We start from the raw sequence: 19571 nt of genomic DNA, 5'->3' as shown, positions 1-19571 counted from the left end.
TAAACTGCCTGAACTATTTCTCTACTTTTCTGACAGTCGAAATCCCGCGTGAAATTCAAATATACGTCTATATAAATTTACACGAACGTTTAGCCCACCGACAAAACGAGTTGTGCCGAATATTATTTTATTTTGCAGGGCGCAAAGATAAAGTGTTCTCGTTTCACAGGTCTCCAGATACAAACTTTTCACAAAGTTCATTCTGAATTCACTGTCGATTGTCGAAGCAAATTTGAATTCGACCTTATTCAGTATTTACATTTACTAAAGCTAGTAACACTCGGAAAAGTTTCACATTAATCGATAAATACAGGCAAGCAATACTGATACATCAAATTGTTTGAAAGAATGCAATGTAAAGGCTAGTTTTAATGCAGACATTCAGCAATATCGACGCGTAGTTAGTTTTTAAAAGACACTCCTTTATTCTCAATAAAACATTGGTATTAAAATTCTAATAAGACTTTCACTAATTTATTGTTCCATTAACTAAATCTACGATATTTTATTTATTTTTATTCATACTCAATCATGTGTAATACCTTCCAACTTCTTCCGAGAAAACGTAATTCGTCGTTCAAAAGTTTTGTGTTGAAGCTTCAAGAGCAATGCTGCATAGAATCAATCCTCTCGTGAGGGAAAAACTTCTGACGTACGCCTAAAGGCATTATATACCTAATACACGTGCAGAGACTCTCATAACGTATTAAAATATAAATATTAACGCTACCAGAAGGTTATGGGCCTTTGGAAGCGAATTAAAAGGAAAGTTTACTTAAATTACATAAAATTTCAATTTCGAATCTCAGGACGCATTACGAAAGACCGGCCCTAATGAATATTCATCGCTTTTGTAATATCTAGTCGAAAACATGGAAGTGACTGCGGGTTTAGGGACAGAGAAGACAACAGAAGTGGATATTGTAAAAACATTTCGCATGAAATGGGCAGAGGCGGGACAATGTTGCCTTCGGAAACGAATCCGCCCACTCTAAGTGAGTTTGTGGTCAATCCCTCCAACATGGACTCCCGAGAAATATCAACTACGATCTTCCCACACCATAACAGTTCAACCTACCCCATTGTCTGGAGCGCATAGAATTCATATACTTTTTCCGCACGGCAAACAGCTCCCGTTAAACTACAATCGACTACTGAGCGTTGCCATGCATATTACTACATTAATTAAACACGTTGAAACAGGAGGTTAAGAAAGTTCTTTCTTGAAGTACAGTTCTCTGAGAAGTTAATTAAAGGTTGCACGATGCATGACGTCAGCGCGAGGTACCGCCTAATGCCGGGGAGCTTCAGAACACGGGAAAAGATTTCAAAGAACGAGGTGACATGAATTTAATCACGAACAAGGGGAGAGCTGATGGTTTCGCAGCATCAAATTCTATTCCGGGCAACAAATACGATACCCCTCCCTTCATATTGCAAACGATTCTCGTATAAATGTCATAGAGTACAGAACCTATGAAATCCAAATGGTTCCTACGATAAAGCTGCACCAAAGTTCTTCTTCTCTAGCGAACAGCTTTCTGTATCGATTCAGAATTAGGTCTGAAACAAAACACACTTGACTGAAGACTCAAATCCCTGGATGGAAGACTGGTCCATCGCAAGATCTCTACCAACAACGAAATGACTAGTTCCAAGGACCAAAATCTTGCCTCAGAAGCTGACAGTCGCTCAGCTAGTCAAACGATTCCCCGCCTTCATGGAATCTGCCGTGATCACAAGGTCCAGCCACTGGACCCAAATCTTTAACCAGGTGAATCCATTCAACACGCTGTTTCCTTAACTTAAATTTTAATATTATCCTCAACACACAGTAACGCAGAAACAGATTCAAGTCTCGAGGGTATAATGACCTCATTGCAAGAAAGCTGACAAGTTTGTTTAAAAGTAATTTAATAACAATGAATGTGAAAAGAAAAACCGCGGAAGAAAGGTGAAGCCGACATTTCAATTTCGATATATTGACCCTTCAGCGCGCAGTCCAAGGGGACCGAAATGCGGTGAAACACTTCAGCTCTTTTTCTGTAGAAAGGTTTTAAGTTCTTCACTTTCAAAGCCCAATTCTTACAGCAAATGAATAAAAAAAAAACTCGACTCAAGAACTCTCTCTACTGAAAAACAATTAAAGATGACGTACTTTTAGATCAAATTAAAACAAATATAACCGGCTGACGTAACTATCAACATGCGGATACAAATCAGGCCCACGGTTCCACATAAGTTTTATCCTGCTGTATTCAGATGGGTCGACAGACATGTAATACACCCAGCATGTTAAGGCTAGACATGCAAGCAATTAGGCCAACCCCGTTTCATGACGCACCGGAGAATAATTGACATCCAGTATTTCGGAAAAGCTGACTGCGGTTACGAAAGTTTGGCAGTGACCTCAGCACGTAAGCGGAAGGGCGAGAGATGGTCTGGATTCAGCTGGCTCAGCACACGGCCATTGCGAGCACGATAATGTGCTTTCGGGTTCCATAGAAGGAAGAGATTTATTGACCGCCTGGCTGACTATCAACTTCTATAGAACTCTGTTCTATGGAGTTGAGTGATTAACTGCAAATAGGAAGGAACAAGTCGAGTCTCACTGCAAATATGCTAATTACACATTTTGCTTCACGAAACGAACGAAAACTCTGTCGGTTTGGACCGGACAAAGCGATATCTGTCAGAAGACACAGATCATTAATAATATCAGTGCACGACACACGTGTTTAGTATTATTGCGTAAGTATTCGCTAGAAACATCGATGTCCACCTTGTTCACGCACTGACGCTGGAGTTTGCACCTAAAACGTTCTTCAAGTACAGAATTGTGATAAACTTGCCGCTTCCTTCCCCTTAGTTAAGGGCAGTGAAATGGAGGTGTGGCATATTAGTGGGGTTGTTCTTTTTGGTTTTGGCGCAGTTTCACTCGTTGGTAGAAGCTAAAGTTTCGGAGAAACATACTGCCTCCATCTTCAGGGCCAGAGAACATCAGCCTCACCGCCGTAAAAACCTCATATCCCATGTGGAGTAATGCTGGAGTACTGATGGTGAAGAAACCCAGAGCACAAGGAAGAAATTCTGTACCAAAGAGTCTTTATCTTTACCAAATAATGACAATTTAAGTTTTGAAACTGTCTGAAATCAACGAATGAAAGAAGAGAACAGACGGGGTTAAACAGTGCGTTTAGAATCGCGTTGTCACTACTAGAAACAATTATTTAAAAACACTGAAGTTCAGTGTTCACGCTGCAACTGAATTCTGCCAGCTGGCACGAAGGAACGTCCGTGCTGAGAACCCTTGTCCGTTGGATTGAATCCGACGTCCAACCGCCGGAACTAACGAAGCCGAGTTCGATACTCGGACAACAGACGCCGAAACGCGCGGGTGACAATTCTTCAAGCATCCCTCGAAGCTGGGACAGCCGACTTCATTATTGGCTTCATGACTCTTCATCGCAGTTCATCCATCGCAGCAGAAACTCACAGATTGGGGACAACGAAGTCTTGGAAACGACAATTCAAGCTAAAGAACGTGTCAGTTCCTTCGTAGGGGCGAGCAGATTTCTTATAAACACGGCAAATGACGCTACAATTTCTGAAAAATTCAACCAGATGAGCGACGAGTAGCTTCTCAAGAAATACTCTGCTCCCAGGCGGTCTAAGGGTGTGGCGGAAACTCCACGGTGCATATTGCAAGAAAGGCTGAGATCGCGGCCAGAACTGTAGAGGTCATTGCCTCGGCGATGCAGGAGCCCTGGGTGAGGGGAGGGGGGAATGATCAGTCAAGGAGCACTTAATTGCGGGAGGCAAAAAGTGAACGAGGTACCGAGGCGGGAGGCGATCGAGAAGGTCCGTCTGATTACATTTTACTTAGCACATCGAGACACAGCGTCTCGCGGTAAATCACGATCTCATCTCGCCCAGCAAGATGGCATAAGAAACAGGTATCGAAGCAAATGCCAGTACAAACCCACAAGGAAAATGGAGAATGTTACTTCTTTACAGCCGTATTTTTTCTAGTCTGATTGAATGAGAACATGAATATGACATAAAGTATCCCACAGAACAAAGGAGTGTTAAAGAGACGCGCTCTAACACTCAGGGCGATCAGAAAGCTAGATAAACTTCACGACAAATTAAAAACAACCGAGCCTCTACATTCATGGTCGAGATCCCAACATTACATTATCATAAATTATTTTTGACAAGTTCTCTCGAGGTGTTTTCCTTTCGCGATCTTCAGCGTGTAACCCAGGCGTTCCACAATTGCCGACGTCTCCCTCCACCTTCAACAAAAGTAGTGTTTTCGAAATATCACTTTCGTTAAGCGCTGTTCATTTAAAAACATCTTTTCGGAGGTTTCAATCGGCCGAGCGCAACTACGACCATAATCCAAATTCATCAGGAAGTTTAAGCGCTGACCTAAAATTGAACCGAATCAGCAGACCGCGTGACAAGCGAGATCCGGCCGAGGAACGCGAAGATATGGTCTTTTCGCCGCCCGTCATTGTGAAGTGCTGCTTGAAGGCAGATATGAGGGAACAGGACGTGGACCTTTTTCTTTGTCGAGGCTTCGAAGGACTTTCTCTCTCTTTGAAAGGCGTAGAGGCGGAAGAATGAGTTGTGCTCGTCGCAGTGCCGATGTGTCTCCTCCACTGACATTTCGGTGGGGAAAAAGAGCGACAAACTTACTCTTTTTAACCAGTTCCAGGTATTTTCTTTTCTTTTATCTGAACACACGACGAAGCCTCGTTCGGAGTTACTCCAACTTTACAAATTCCCACAAAGACAAGAACAGGTTTAACGTTTATTGCTTGAAGGAAATACTTAGCTCATCCGATCTAATGACCATGAAAAGATCAGACAGTTCGTCACATGCGAAACACTTCACTGCTGACTCACACGAACGCCAAAAAACGAGTGTTCATCGTCCAGCAAACACAAGCGTTAACCATCCCGCGTAATAAAGACAATGCAGATCCAAGAGATTTCCTGTTAATTCCCACGCCAACCTAACGAGCAGCTGCAGATGCATCTCAGCTGCCATTTTCTTCGTATAAGCTTACTTTAGTGCACATCACAGAGGAGCCGACTGAAAATTAAGTGCCTTCAAATGCGCAGGACTGAACCAGACGTGGAACCACAAGTGTCTTCGTAAGAGCGCCTTGCAGTGGTGGTGGATCGTTTGTCCTCTGAGGGCCGGAGAGAACCGAAGCCAAGTTAACCAAACCGCATGAGAATTCAAGGAAATTGCATTGTCGGAGGGGCCAGGGGGAAGCTGTCAGAACCAGACGCTTGCTATGAATATAACACTAACAGGCACTTGGAGGCTTTGTCTCACCACGATTTCCCTTTCGCGAAACCCCCACCGACCCGTGACGCTTATTCAAGACAGTCTGTGTATCATCTGTTTTGATTAGTGAGACCGGGACAACGCGGTCCTCCTTGTCAAGGCAGAATTCTACCGATAACTTGCAGTAATTGCAAAGGACTTCGCCCCCTGGCATTTCACCTTTGAATCCACGTTTTCCGCTGTCGGGGACACAGGGACTGACATGAAACAGATATTTTGCGCAGTGTTTGGTTCGCCTGTCACGGGCTCCCATTTCCCCCGCACAAGTTGCGACCCTTCCCAGTAAGAACAATGCCATTGTCTTGACAGGACTTAATTATTGCAAGATGCGCTCACTTCCAGCGACCGCTGTGCTTGCTTTAGCTGATATTGACAAGGCAAAATTGAGGTCTCCTCCTCTCGCACAGCTTCCAACTTCTTGGCACACGAGTCCTCTTGCCGAAAGAAAAATGACGGGAGCACAAGGCGTTTGTAATATCGTAACCGAGCAGGCTTCGAGGAGAAATCTGACGGAAGAAAAGTTTCGAAGCACGTAAGTTGGCGTCGCAATCAAAGAACAGTATTCAGAGTAAAATCAAGAGATTGGCGCAGAATTTACTGACTCTACAGGACAGGACAGAAAGGTGGCTGGCTCCGGCGAAAACACAACCCGTTAACTTACGCGGCAGTTTCGTCATGACATTATGTTTCCATCTTTACGTACATTTTTTTCGGATATCATGACGAAAAATATCAGTTTGGAGGCTTAATCCTATGTGAAATACAATATTAAAATAGATCTCAAAGGCGCGTGGTAAGAGGATGAGTGGATTTGTTAGTCTGACGGTAACAACCAGCGCCGGCCTCTTGTAAGACGGCAACAATCTCGCGGATTCCATAAAACGATGCGAATTTGTTGACCAGCTGAGTGGCCACTGACTTTTAAAGAGAGGCCGTGATTGGCCTGAGATATTTACATCAGGACCAAGAACACAGGTAAAATGCTTCTCTAATTACTGGGAATAGCGTAACCTCTGATTTCGTCCTCCGAGACCAAAAATTCTGATCGGAGGCAACTTTTTCTCGTGACATTTTCCATCCGGTCTAATAACATCTTTCATGCAGCGTCATCCTGGCGAAGCTACTGCAAGAGGGGCCCGGGGGGAGGGGGGGGCTTCTTTTTTGTTAAGACTCGCTTCACTTTCGATTACATCGCAGAGTAAAAGATAAAAGTATGATTTATAAAAGTTTGTATTAGTCACACAGGTGAACTTGAATGTAATCTTGTTGTTATGGATACGGTCTGTTAGTGGTGTTTCATTGTTTCTGAAGGGGGCGCCCCAGCGAACAATGCGACGGCCCGATGAGAGTACGCCATCCGTTCTCATTTATACAATGCAATAATTATCCTTTCAATTTATGAGCGAATCTAATGTTGCTGGTTGTACAACCAAAGTCAGTGCATTCCACTTTGTCCTATCCTAGTAGTCGCCAAAATGTGATCGGCAGAAACCAGAGGTCCAAGTCGAATGAGGATTTGGACACTGAAATTCTGTGTAAGGATTCAATAACTGCAAGGCTTATTAAATTACGCTTACTTCACGCATAATTTAATGTATTGTCAAATGACGTGCGTCCCCAGGACAAAAGACCCTTGAAAAATTAGGTATGTATTGAGTTACGATGGCTTATGACAGGGTCGCGCAGTGTGGATTTTGTAAACACGGTAATGGACCTCTGAGTCCCTAAAAGGCGTAAATTTCATATCTGAACGACTATCAGCTTCTGTGTAAGCACTCTGCCTTATTTAATAAAGCAGCACAGACCCCTCCAATGCCTTAAGAGTGCCGAAGTGTTCACACACATCGTTAGCAGTGACAAAACATGGCGACGAAGGAGGAACGAAAGAGGATCACAGACACCCTGAGGGTGGCAAATAATGTCAGTCGACTCCTGCACCCTCGACGTGTCAACAGCACCGAGTCCATGCGACAAGGACAAACATAAATCGATTGGGGTTATATCCGGGAATGTCAGAGCTACGCCACAGTGGATTTAAGGCAGCGACCTCCGTCGTGTAAAGCATTAGACTATACACACGGAATTTTTTCCAGAGACCGTCTGTCTCACGGCACAGGACAGACGTTGGAAGAATCGATACACGCACGTTTACGGATCGATCATGAAACTGCGTCGAGTAATTAAGAGAGTTATGGATATCGGTAATCAGAATCCCGTAGGGTATTCAAAACGTGTTTATTATCGATGAGATAACCCGCTTGTTTATCCAAAGTTAGACTAGACGAGTACCGAATAACAGCGCACTTAAACTCTCATATTCATATACAAGATTCAGTTCTGCACGCAGCTGACAAGAACACGCAATGATGTTCTTCATTTTTCCGGAAAAGAGACACGCAGTGTCGATGTTAGTAACAAGTGATGTATATGGCAACATTAAACTTTACTGCCCGCTCCATGAAAAATGATTTGGCTGTTTGCTCTAAGTATGTTCCGAGGTTCAACCAAGTTTGAAATTCACAATGGCCTGAACTAGTTTAACAACACAAAAACGTCTTCAGTTTTCTTGCCTCGAGGTGATTTAATTCTACGCGACACAGCCAGAACGAAACGTTGGACTCACGTGGCAGAACAAAACAAGTCTTGATAAACCGGGATACGTCAGAGCTAAAAACTCCGAAACAAATTTTGTTACATCTTTGGTCCTGAGGCCGTGGTAACGCAACATAGCGCGTAGTCGACGATACATTAAAAGTATACGATATTACAATAAGTACTCTCAACCTGAGCGCGCATTTGGTTAGATCGGGTCCCTAACAAAGCATCCTTGGCGTGGAACAAATTCTAGCGTCTGAAAACTGAATTACGTCTTTATCTGTTTCAGTTTGAAATTCTTATGTCACATTTTGACTCGCTGATGTCGATGCGAGAGGCTGAGGCGGCGACGGGGAATCCCACCCGGCCGCCCGGGACGGCCTAAAAATGGACCTGCCGATGATAAATACTGCACTGGACACAATACAAGCGCCACGTCATCGACATATCGCAGCACTGAATTCTAAGTGGTAAACCCGGTATAACCGTGACTCGGCCGACCTGCGAGTTCGAAATTCCCCTCTCCCCCTCAGTAACGTAGTGGGTGAAAAATTTCAATTTGTAACCTGAGGTTGGGATGTCCCGTGTCCTCGTACACTGCAACACGTGTTATTAGTCAGTGCAATTTGCATTCTGATAGGAGGGTAAATGCTGCTGTCTGGTTTCGGAAATAATGTTTCAGATACCAATTTATTACAGCAGTTGCTGTTGAAACGGCCAGCGATATTTGATTAATGTCTGTTAGGCTTTTTTCTTTACATTGTGTAGTACAGAACAGAAAATAGTAAATTTGTGTACATACCGGCAGGTTTATAGCTTTCAGAACACGAGCTGATATTGGAAAGCATTTGAAAGACCTTACTCTCGCCTCTTTTAAAATATATTCTCCGAGGCTATAAATCGATGCATTCAGATTGCCACAGGCGCCGTGCGCTTACAACTAAGTTCATGCGTGTGTGCGTACAGAAGCAGAGAGTTTAGCGTAAAATGAGTGACAGCGTAGAGTTTTTGGCAAGCCATTCCGGCACTCGAGCTACGCTTCATTGCCTGGAGACCGCCAGCCAACGTTCCAGTGTACCCTTTGCCTTTGCCCCCCCCCCGTAACAGCAACCGACAAGTCACAACCCATTGTTCCGTGCCCCTCATTTTATACATCCAAGTTTTTGCTGGAACATGGTCTCTGTGATGTGGTGCCTCGAGGTAAAAGAATCTCATTATGAGCTACAGAAGCCTCTTCTTGTAATGGGGTCCAGTATTAGACCCCTCGAGGGTAATTATTTTGATCACGTGGAAAGAGAGTGACGTGATTCTATTCAAAACGTTATGAAATAGGCGTCGTCGTTCACATACGCAGGAGCGTCGCCACGACAGCGGATTTTCTTTGATTTTGCACACGAATGTCGCTCAACAAGGCGACTGATTATTCATTTGCAGTCTGTAAATAAGACGCCATGGTTTAACAACGTTATATCAACTGCGATTTTCTTGTGTGAATGTGACAGAACCTTGAAGGAGGTGTATATTGAACAACGTGATTCTACATTACGTATCTGGACGCAGCCCCTTAAGTGAGTGGATTTCAGAACAAGAAAAAGAAGGAAAAATTCGAGTGATGCACTGAATCTCCTGCCATTCTTCGTTTAATGAAACTCAGTTCCCGAATGATCTCCGTCTTTCTGACTTTCATCGAATTCCTGGTCCAGCTTACCTGTCAGATTGACGTCTTTAATTATTTTTAAAACAGGTCTCGATATAAATTTACATTTCATTAAAGTATTCTAAAAAAGAAGATTTAGAAAAACGTTGATTTAATGACCAAGATGAAACAAATTTAACGTAGTCTAACGTATTTATCTGCTTTTCCAACCATTCAACTCACGATACAAAATGGAGCGGAGCGTCTCTCGTTGAGAGCTGCCCCTCTGACATCAGGAATGTTTCATAACTTCAAGTAACGTTCAGCAAAAAGCTGTTCTGGGTTACTTCATCACACACGCGACTACTGAACCTTCCGCATTACAGCGCCAATTTGACATATTACGAATGAAAACTGAGAAATCGTTTGTGGTATCTCGGCTGCAACAACGTTTAGAACGAACCTACTACCTCCATATTCAAGGTAAATAAAGGTAGCGTATCTTATCAAACTTTCATGACCACTTAATTCTAATATGGCGTTTCAATTCTGAACATCGGTATGACATAAATCGTTATTTGAACTACGAAATTATGAGGTACTTCGGAACGGATCACGAAAAACATTAAAAATAATTCGAGGTACTTTTCGGTAGTTCACTCACATTTCAATCTGACTCAGAGAAGTGGATGCTTCAACGACAACCAACGGTACTAATCCTCGGCGGAACATGAAAGCGGGGCATACAATGGCCTGTTTCAGACGCCATTTGTAAGGCCATTATCAGGCGACCACGCCAGTGCGCTTATGTGTGGTTTTCCTTTGTGTTCCTTTACAAGTTTGTTGTGCAATTACGTGATTGGTTATGGGATGGCGAACACCTATGACATAACAGACCGAAGTGTTGCACTACAAAATAAAGATGTTGTAAACGCGCTATTAACAGGACTGTTGACTCTTGAGAGATTTGAAGTTTAACATCACGCGAGTTTCAATAACACTGGCAAACTGTCTTCGCTGAGTGTCGTCTTTAATGAAAGTGAAATAGTCACTGGGCCGAACCACTGTGGAATCCCAAGTTCCGTTGCCGTGTTCATGTAACTATTTAAGTTATTTGCTCAACATGTTTGAACACTGTCGTTAAAGGTAAACAGCACTAACAAAACAAAGTTCTGAGTGTCGGGAACTGGGAAAATGAGGATTAAGTGGTCCTTAGGACACATCGTATTTTAATGTGGGAAAATGGACAATATTTTGATGACAGAGAATGTCGAAATATATAATTACAAGGCAAGATAAGTTAAGGATGTTTACTGGTAAGACGGTAAGAGAAAGTGAATTGACGTTAATGGAAAATTTGCGGTTTCTCAAAATTAAGTGGGATACGCCTACTTCGGAAGGAAATAGAACATTAATAGGACAATAAGAAATTTAAAATGACTGAAATTGCAATTTAAACCAAAATCGAACGTGTCTGTGAGCTAACATGTGTTGCTGTTAGTAAAATTTAGGGAAGACAATTTTGTACCCGATTCAATAGTCTAATAAATATTTCGTTAAACACTCCACGAGAGAGTTAAATTAGTACAGTCCGAATTTAAAATTGTAGTCTCAGATATAATCAAAGCCTTCAAGCTGCTTTACCAAAAGTGGAAAACAACATTTCTAAATTGTGTGAAATATCGTAAGGCTATTACCGATGTTGTAATGAAATTCATCAACGAAACTTTAGTCGACAGAGAACAGTAAAAGTGAAAAATATTTATGATGTAATGCAGTATAACAGGAATTTCTTGGAAAGAGGGATAATTTTAAATGTGCTCGGAAAACAAACCCTCAAACCAACATGCTGGCTGCATAATTTTGAAGTTTTTCCTATCCGGCCTAAACTGAACGATGGTAACGTAAACTTGAAAAATATTTTGAAAATAAACATGCAGAAGGACGAATGAAAACAATTTTCGTAAGTTACAGCAGTGGACAGAAACAGTGGCCATCTTGATCAAACAATGACACACTAAGGCAACGCCTATAACAAAATGCAATTTCAATTAATGAGCGTAGTTACGTGTAATGAATCAGAGTTTGGGAATGGAATATGAAGTATATTCTGTGACGGAAAGGGTCGATGAATGTCACGTGGTGGCACCACACTGAGTAATGCGACTCGAAAGTATGGACTGATGTTAATTGCTGTATAAATACATTTCAAAAATTCAATTACACCATTAAATAAACCGATATTCTCTCGTGCCACGGATCAACACACTGGAAAGTAACGCATTTATTTTTTGAGATTCCATGCATAAAACATAGCTCTGAATGTATTTTCTAATGTCTACTTTCAGAAGCTTCAAATCGACGTTTTCCGTTTTCACATCCTAAATCACTAAAAATACACATCGACTTGATTGTCTTTCGTTGCAAATGAGCAAAGATCTTGGTTGGAAAGCCTGTCCACTTGAAAGACATTAGCGTAAATATGAGGATAATATCAAGATGGATCTTTGTGAAATTGGGTTTGGTCTCGTGGAGTGGATTCATCTGGCTCAAAACAGTGACTGGTAGCGGGTTCTTGTAAAGACGGCAATGAAACTTCCCGTTGTTTGGACAAACCAAGAGAATTATTTCGTTCCCAGGAAGAACTCTGATTAGCGGAGTTGGGAAAAATTTGGTGGCAAAGAGAACTTCTATAAACAGATTACGTTAAAGATTAAGCCCTGTGTTATCAAACCCCAGCGCATTATTTTTATTAAAACAAAATAATAATGGATATTATTATTATTATTCACAAACAAATATAATTAAAATTCTGTTTCCCGCTGAATCACTCCTTTGTTAAAATCTCTCTGAGCATAATTCTGCGACCACACTGGAAATGGAATGTAATTTATGAGAGACGTTTTCACTGGTGTATGAAATACACGTAGATATCAAAACGCTGCCAAAGCAATGTTACAACTCCGTACAACTACTTTTCCGAAAATTCTTCTCATCAACAGGTTTCTTTATCCCATGCAAGTTATACTTAATGAGATGCGCATTCCACAGTTGTACCAACTTTCTCTCCTACAAATTAAATGCATTAAAAGTTCATACATGCAATCCATTCAGACCTTCGGTCGATGCAACCACTTTCCGCTGAAACACGAGTGCAATTACATTCTAAATGGACGGAACTTGAAATCAGCTGTCCTGGCGAGGCAGAAATCTTGGAAGGAAAACCATTCTGTCTTTCGTTGAAGTAGGCAGAGAGAAGCCGTTCTACGGAGGTGGGGACAGAAGGAGAAGAGACAAACGACCACAAAAGAAAGCCCTCGGGTGCAGACTGCAAACTCTCGTCGTCTCTACACTGACGAGATATTTTCTGCCTCGAACCTACAGATCGCCCTGATGATGGAGGCAGCAAGGACCTCTAAAACGTTGGAAAAACTTCTACCAGACTACGCGGCGCTACAACCCACCAGACAGCCATCATCTGACACAGCCGCCGCGGAAACTCTAATCGTACTTATTTAATGATTCCTGACACGCAAATTTATTAAACTCCACACCTACCGTTTAACTTGTCGGCCTGTCGTGGGCACTTCTTATGGCTTCGGATATCAAGATATTAAGCTGTTACTTTTACCATGGAGCTTCCAAATGATGTACGATATTTCGCGAGAGAAATCTGGCAGCTTACGCTGCAAATGAGCTGATGAGTCAGTAGGTCCCTACCTGGAAGAAGACCTGGTTGTCGCGAACCCATCCGGTGACAATGTCGGCTCCTGGCATCTGTCCATCCGCTGAGAAGCCGAACCCGACATATCCCAGGGTCCGCACTTGAACCTCGAACGTGATGGCCTCTTCACCGGGAGTCCAGAACACTGAGTAGTTCGGATCCAGATCTGTGGAGTGGGTCCAGTGAGCGCCGGCCACGTGTCCCAGCCCCACGGCCAGTGTGAGCAGAACGGCCAAGGTCCACGCCATGGCGCCTTCAGCTCTCGACACGGAGCACCTCCGAAATCCCTGGCCGCATTCTCTATTGCACCACAGAGCAACCTGAAACACGTTCACTTGCTCTGACTGGAATGCGAAAGATTGTACATCCAACACAATTGAGACAAGACGACAGAGCACTGTCAATTGTCAACATTTGCAAAATCCAAATGCCCATGGAAGAATGCCACTCGGAATAACTGAATTGTTACGAATTCTCTTTTACAGGCTTCGAGCCAAGGTTCTAGGTGCAGCTCGACACAGCACAAGCTCGGTTTGTCAGTGAGGCTGCCAAATTGGATTCTCGTGTTCCGTTCTACGCTTAAGTTTGTTGCTTCCGAGGCCGCGTAAGCAAACTAAGTTGTTTTTCGTCGAATGCGAATAAAAAAGATGGTTATGAATTGTACTTGGGAAGGGGAAACTGTAGCGGCCCCGATCAATGTAGGCTACAGACCTGACATCTGCCTGAAGAGACAGGAGAATGACAAATAATTTCCTCGGCTTAGTTTGATTATCTCTGGCCCCAGCTGCGTGTCACGTCCTCTTCAGGACCAAGATCTGTAGCCCTGGGAGGAATGCGGAAACCCCGACGCCCGTGGTGCCTGAGAGAAGGAAGTGAGTCTACTATTCAGAACGAAAATGTTGACAAGAGTTCGCCTTAGCACCGCTCATGTTCAATTCCTTCAGTATTTGTCAGGAACTGGCGAACAGAAATATAATTTACGCAGAACACGCCCTGTCCACGCCACAGAGCACGTGCTTCTGACCACAGAGGATGTTTTCTGCGTGGGTATTAGTTGTGTACATCGAATAAGCTGTGGTCTCCTGATTGGCTCTGTCGGGTTATTTTATACCACCCCCTCTCTCCCCTCACCACAACCCGCAGTGCTAATGAGCTCGGACCCAAACTGAATATTTAGTTGAGAACTTGAGAAGAGTTATAAAGAACGTGCTCCTTGCCAACTATCACTATATATTACTACTTTAGTTACTCATATAAGAGAAAAAATATACCCCCATCGTAGTTCGTCACTGTACACAGCAATAATTCATATAAATTTAACATACAATTTTAACTTTAATACAGTTTTATACATATTTTAAGAATTACTAGTATAAATACAGATAAATGTTACACAAGACATATTATGTTAAAGTAGGTCTGAAGATGTCATGTAAAATCCCGAAACATATAACATGAAACAAAAGATTTTACGAGGGTCGCTCATTAAGTAATGCCCCACATTTTTTTTCTCAGCCAATAATGAAGATAGAAAAGTGTACTTTTACATGCTTGAGATTTGATGTTTCCCGCGTTCGTGTACGGAGTTTCAAATGATTCCAACCGATAGCGGAGCTGTAGTGAACTGTTAAAATGGCGTCTGTGAACGACTCTCGTTACAAGCAACGAGCTGTAATTGAATTCCTTGTTGCTGAAAAAGAAACGGTGGTGAACATTCATAAACGTTTGTGTGCTGTGTATGGAAGCTGTGCAGTCGATAGGAGCACCGTTGGTCGCTGGGCTAAGAGAGTTAAAGCTTCAGGAAGTGAAGAAACCGAGCTCCGTGATCTGCCGCGCTCTGGGCGTCCTGCCACAGCCACCACTCCAGACATGTTGAACCGCGCGGATGCCATTATTCGTGAGGATCGGCGCATCACAACTCGACAATTGGCCCAACAGCTTTCAGTCAGCAATGGAAGTGTGATTGCAATTATCCAGGCTCTCGCATATTCGAAGGTGTGCGCAAGATGGGTTCCACGAAGTCTCACAGCAGACCACAGGATTCAAAGGAAAACGATTTCTTCTGAATTGTTGGAGCGTTTTGATGCTGAGGGAGAGGTCTTTCTGTCCCGGATCATTACAGGTGACGAAACCTGGATACACCACTTTGAGCCAGAGACAAAAAGGCAGTCAATGGAGTGGCATCATCCTCAATCACCGAGAAAGAAGAAATTCAAGACAACTCCCTCCGCCGGAAAAGTCATGATGACTGTCTTTTGGGACAGTGATGGGGTCATTCTTGTGGATGTGATGCCAAGAGGTGCGACCATCAATTCAGACGCGTACATCAGGACCCTGAAAACCCTCAAGAAGCGTTTTCGACGAGTTCGGCCTCACAAGCATCCAGCAGAAATTTTGCTCCTGCACGACAATGCACGCCCTCACACAAGTCTGAGAACCCGGGAAGAAATCACCAAATTGGGTTGGACGGTGCTGCCCCATCCACCCTCCGACTTTCATCTCTTTGGGCCACTCAAAGATGCTATCCGCGGAACAAGATTTGAAGATGACGAGAGCGTGATTCAAGCAGTGAGGACATGGCTACGTGCACAGGACAAGAGCTGGTACCGGCAAGGCATGCACGCACTTGTTCCACGATGGCGTAAAGCCGTACAAGTTGATGGGGACTATGTGGAAAAATAGTATGTGTAAAGGAAACATTGATTTATATTGTCACTAAATTTGAGCCATCTTGAATAAATATGTTCTGAGGAAAAAAATGTGGGGCATTACTTAATGAGCGACCCTCGTACATTTCGAAATACACGTTGTGTTTGACGGGATAATTAAGCAGGCGCTCCACAGCTTGAGAACGCGCCCAAAGAATGCGACATCCCACAAGTCTGAATAATCCACTTACAACATTTAAAAAATTTCCCCGTGAAACCGTCTTATTGTTTCCACTGATGCTCGTGCGCCCGAATTGTTCCTTCGCCGAATTTAAACTGCACGGAAGTGCTCCCAAGAAGAATATGTTCGGTGGAACACAATGAAAGTAGACGCAGAACGAGACCAATCCCAAGAGACCTGGCTGCTGCTGGAAAACGTAAAATGTCGTGCCTTGAGATCAGAATTTAGTGCCTTTAATTACTTGCAATGTGGACTTTGTAATTCTTCACTTGTAAGACATTTATCTTTTGCCAAGATTATGTTCTTCCTTGGGGCAATTCACTCTCTACTACCTTTCCTTACCAAGTTGTAATCTGTGTCAGGTCAACCCTTCTGCCGATCCATTTAATTCCGCGTGTGAGTTCTGGAATTGATAAGAGAGAAGGCGCACAAATTGTATTGAAAGTCGGTATCGAAGAGACCACGTATTACGCGACTCCTGAAAGAAACTAATTCAGAAAATTGGCTAAATGAAATCCGAAAATTAGGATATTCAAAACATAATTCAAAATATCCTCATCCGACCTCCTAAGTCATTTTTACTATACAACAAACACTTCCGAATGTAGCCACACTTACGTAACGATTTTCCACAAAATGTTTACTAAAATGCACAAATGTTTCCAAAGTTTCGCAGCCCGCGTGGACTTGTTCCGGTCTTGTCTTGAAGCGTTTCGTCGTTCCGAGGGTTCAAGACTCTTCCTTTAAGGACCCGCCCGGTCTGCCCTTGTAGTAAACAGTAGTAAAAAAGTCTGCTTTACTTTGCTTCTGGGTTTGCCGGTCGACAAGCCTCCGAGACGAGACCCAGCATCCAACTAGCAAGATACGAGTACAGGCCGACAGATACATCTTATCAGCAGCTGCTACGTCATAAATACTAGGCTTTCCGCCCTTCTGTTGACAACGCTAAAGCACTCGTGAATCTAGACTTTGCTCCAACATCAACCCAAGATGACAAAGCTTGAATTCCAAAAACTCAACACGGCAATATTTTTGGACAATGTGTAGCTTACGTATTTACTGAACTTCCATCTCTCTTCACTAAAGCAGACAACACACAGACACACCCCACACACACACAGTCGCTCAGATGATGAATAAATTTCCTCCACCAGAGGTTTCACAGATATTTGCTGCCTCCATCATCAGGACGATTATGACGGCGACAGCAAGACTTTCTGATACGTCGGTAAACGTCCACCAGACTTTACGGAGCTATCCAGAAGACAGCCATCTTCGAAAATACAGCGTAAACTAAGTTCAAATAAAACAGATGGGAACCGTAACGATTAAAGTTAACTCGCCACACAAAAAATGGCGAGTTGGGGTGGGGCAGAGTCGCGAGCATTAACAGCTCCGACGTACACACGTAATCTCTGTCCCAGCTCAAGTGCGGTTGACTCCACAGCCATTCTGGACTTCATATGAGGGTACCCTGGCAAATACACGAGGTAATGCGGGCTTGCGGTGTTTACATCATGTCTTGGTTGCAGGAACATCTCGTGCTAGGGAGGTGTACTTTTAGAACAAGTAGGACCATTATTTTGTACGTCGCCGTAAGCCACAATGTACGTACATTTCCTGGCGGATCAGTGTTCTTACTGCGCATGCCCGTACAACGTCGGTGTAGCAAATGTTGCTGGAATTAGGCGTTCGTCAATTTCACTACAAAGCCAATGAAACCGCCTGCAAGTGTGTGTTTTTTTATATATTGTAGCCTAGTGAAGATGGCAGTCGTTAGTAGCATCGAAATATAAGAAATTTCAGTCGCAATACAAATATTCGTATAAGCAGTTTCTAATGTTGGGTACAAATATAATACGATTCGACTCCTACATGCAATATATTAGTAAGCAAAGCCACGAACCATAAAGTACTTTGTTCTGTTCATAAAAATTGGTCAGTGGCTCACATTCCGAGTCTGTCAAATCCAGTCTTCACCAACACATTATATTTCTTTAAGATCTGTTTTAATATTATCCACTTATCTATGCCTAGGAGTCTCTAGGCCCCGTTTCCGGCGAACCTTAATATTAAGTTTTCATCTGATCTGTACGTGCAAATTGCTCGTTTATCTCAGCCTCCTTCATTTGATAATCCTAATGACATTAATAACGAGTTTAATTCTGAAACATTTTATAAAGCAATTTTATCCACTTATTTACTTACTGATGTCCACCGTCAATAAAGGAATGCATTGCATCCGTACGTCCATATGCCTGTGTCCTCATGTCTCTCCTCACATCCGAAATTAACTGGGTTTTTCTCGGTAGGACAGGAAGATGAGCTTCATTTTTGCAGATAAATTTATCCTGGCTCTATCTCCGGGTATAACCGGCGACCACAGATCGAACGGTGTGAGTCACCCGTACTCAGTCCTTGGTACTCCATGGTGTGACTTGCTTCGTAACCAGTTTCTCGTAAGAAGCGTTTCTGCTAGACGGAATATTAGTTTCGCCCCCTTCGAAGCTCAAACAACGTCATGGCGGCCAGTCGGAGTAAAATGTCACAGGATCTGTAGTTTATATCTGAGGTCATTTCCTGTTAAACGTTTCTCAACTCCAAGTCAGATTCTCAACGGTTATGAAACTATTTATGTTTGAAATTCACGCGTGCACACACGTGACCGCGGACTGAACACAGAGCTAATACCAGAACCTAACAAGGCGCAGGTGATTCTAGGGCGTCGTGGCGTTCAGAATGGCTTTTACGTTCTCAAATGCCGGCTTTCCCGGAATGGCGTACATTTACGTATTTGCGACGGAAATACTAGGGCTACTCTCGCTGAATAGCAACGAAGTTTTCCGGATCGTTAAGTGTTTAGCGACGTTCTTGCTGTGATTGCGAGAGGGCGCTTCATTTCCGGCTGCAACAAAATGTCGCTGAACAAGTAAGCAGCATTCAGATTGCACAGGGGTGTCCTGTTGTTAGCAGGCCAAGTAAAAGATGAATAACTGGCGACTTTACATTTTCGTGTACCTGGTCCTTACATTTGACTTCGGTTCGCATCGATCAGGACGAGAGATCGCGCTGTTTCATTGTTTACGAGACCCGCAATTCTTGTAAGCCAGGAGTAAGTAACGCCTGTGTTAAGTAGGTGCCGCATTCGGCCTGTGCGATGTGTAAGGAGCTGACATACTTTCCAAAGCCTACGTCGGTCGGCTCGTCAGCACTGGACGTGTCAGATAATATTTGCCAGATCGCTTACTCAGTGAGCTTGCTTAAGTGCAGTTCCAGTGGACACGAGCGCGCTCGCCGAACAAACACGGAGCTAAAAGCTTTTCGTATTTCTTATTTCTTCACATAATGTCTTGTTATTTCCT

The 19571-nt window shown here is 43.2% G+C and overlaps 1 protein-coding gene across 2 annotated transcripts in view; it reads right to left on the bottom strand.

The window, feature by feature from the left end:
- The window catches only part of olf413 (DBH like monooxygenase olf413), a 248509-nt gene that overhangs the window by 154767 nt on the left and 74171 nt on the right, over positions 1-19571 (bottom strand). For both annotated transcript variants that reach the window (XM_087354359.1, XM_087354358.1), the window contains exon 2: positions 13317-13640. In XM_087354359.1, coding sequence (XP_087210485.1) covers positions 13317-13568 — 252 coding nt within the window. In that variant the 5' untranslated portion in view covers positions 13569-13640. The remainder of the gene's footprint in view (positions 1-13316; positions 13641-19571) is intronic.

This window comes from Zootermopsis nevadensis, unplaced genomic scaffold, assembly GCF_977971745.1.
Source record: "Zootermopsis nevadensis isolate Lab colony 2312 unplaced genomic scaffold, Znev_1.0 Znev_ptg000023l, whole genome shotgun sequence".
Lineage (NCBI taxonomy): Eukaryota > Metazoa > Arthropoda > Insecta > Blattodea > Termopsidae > Zootermopsis > Zootermopsis nevadensis.
This window is presented reverse-complemented; position numbering and strand designations above follow the sequence as displayed.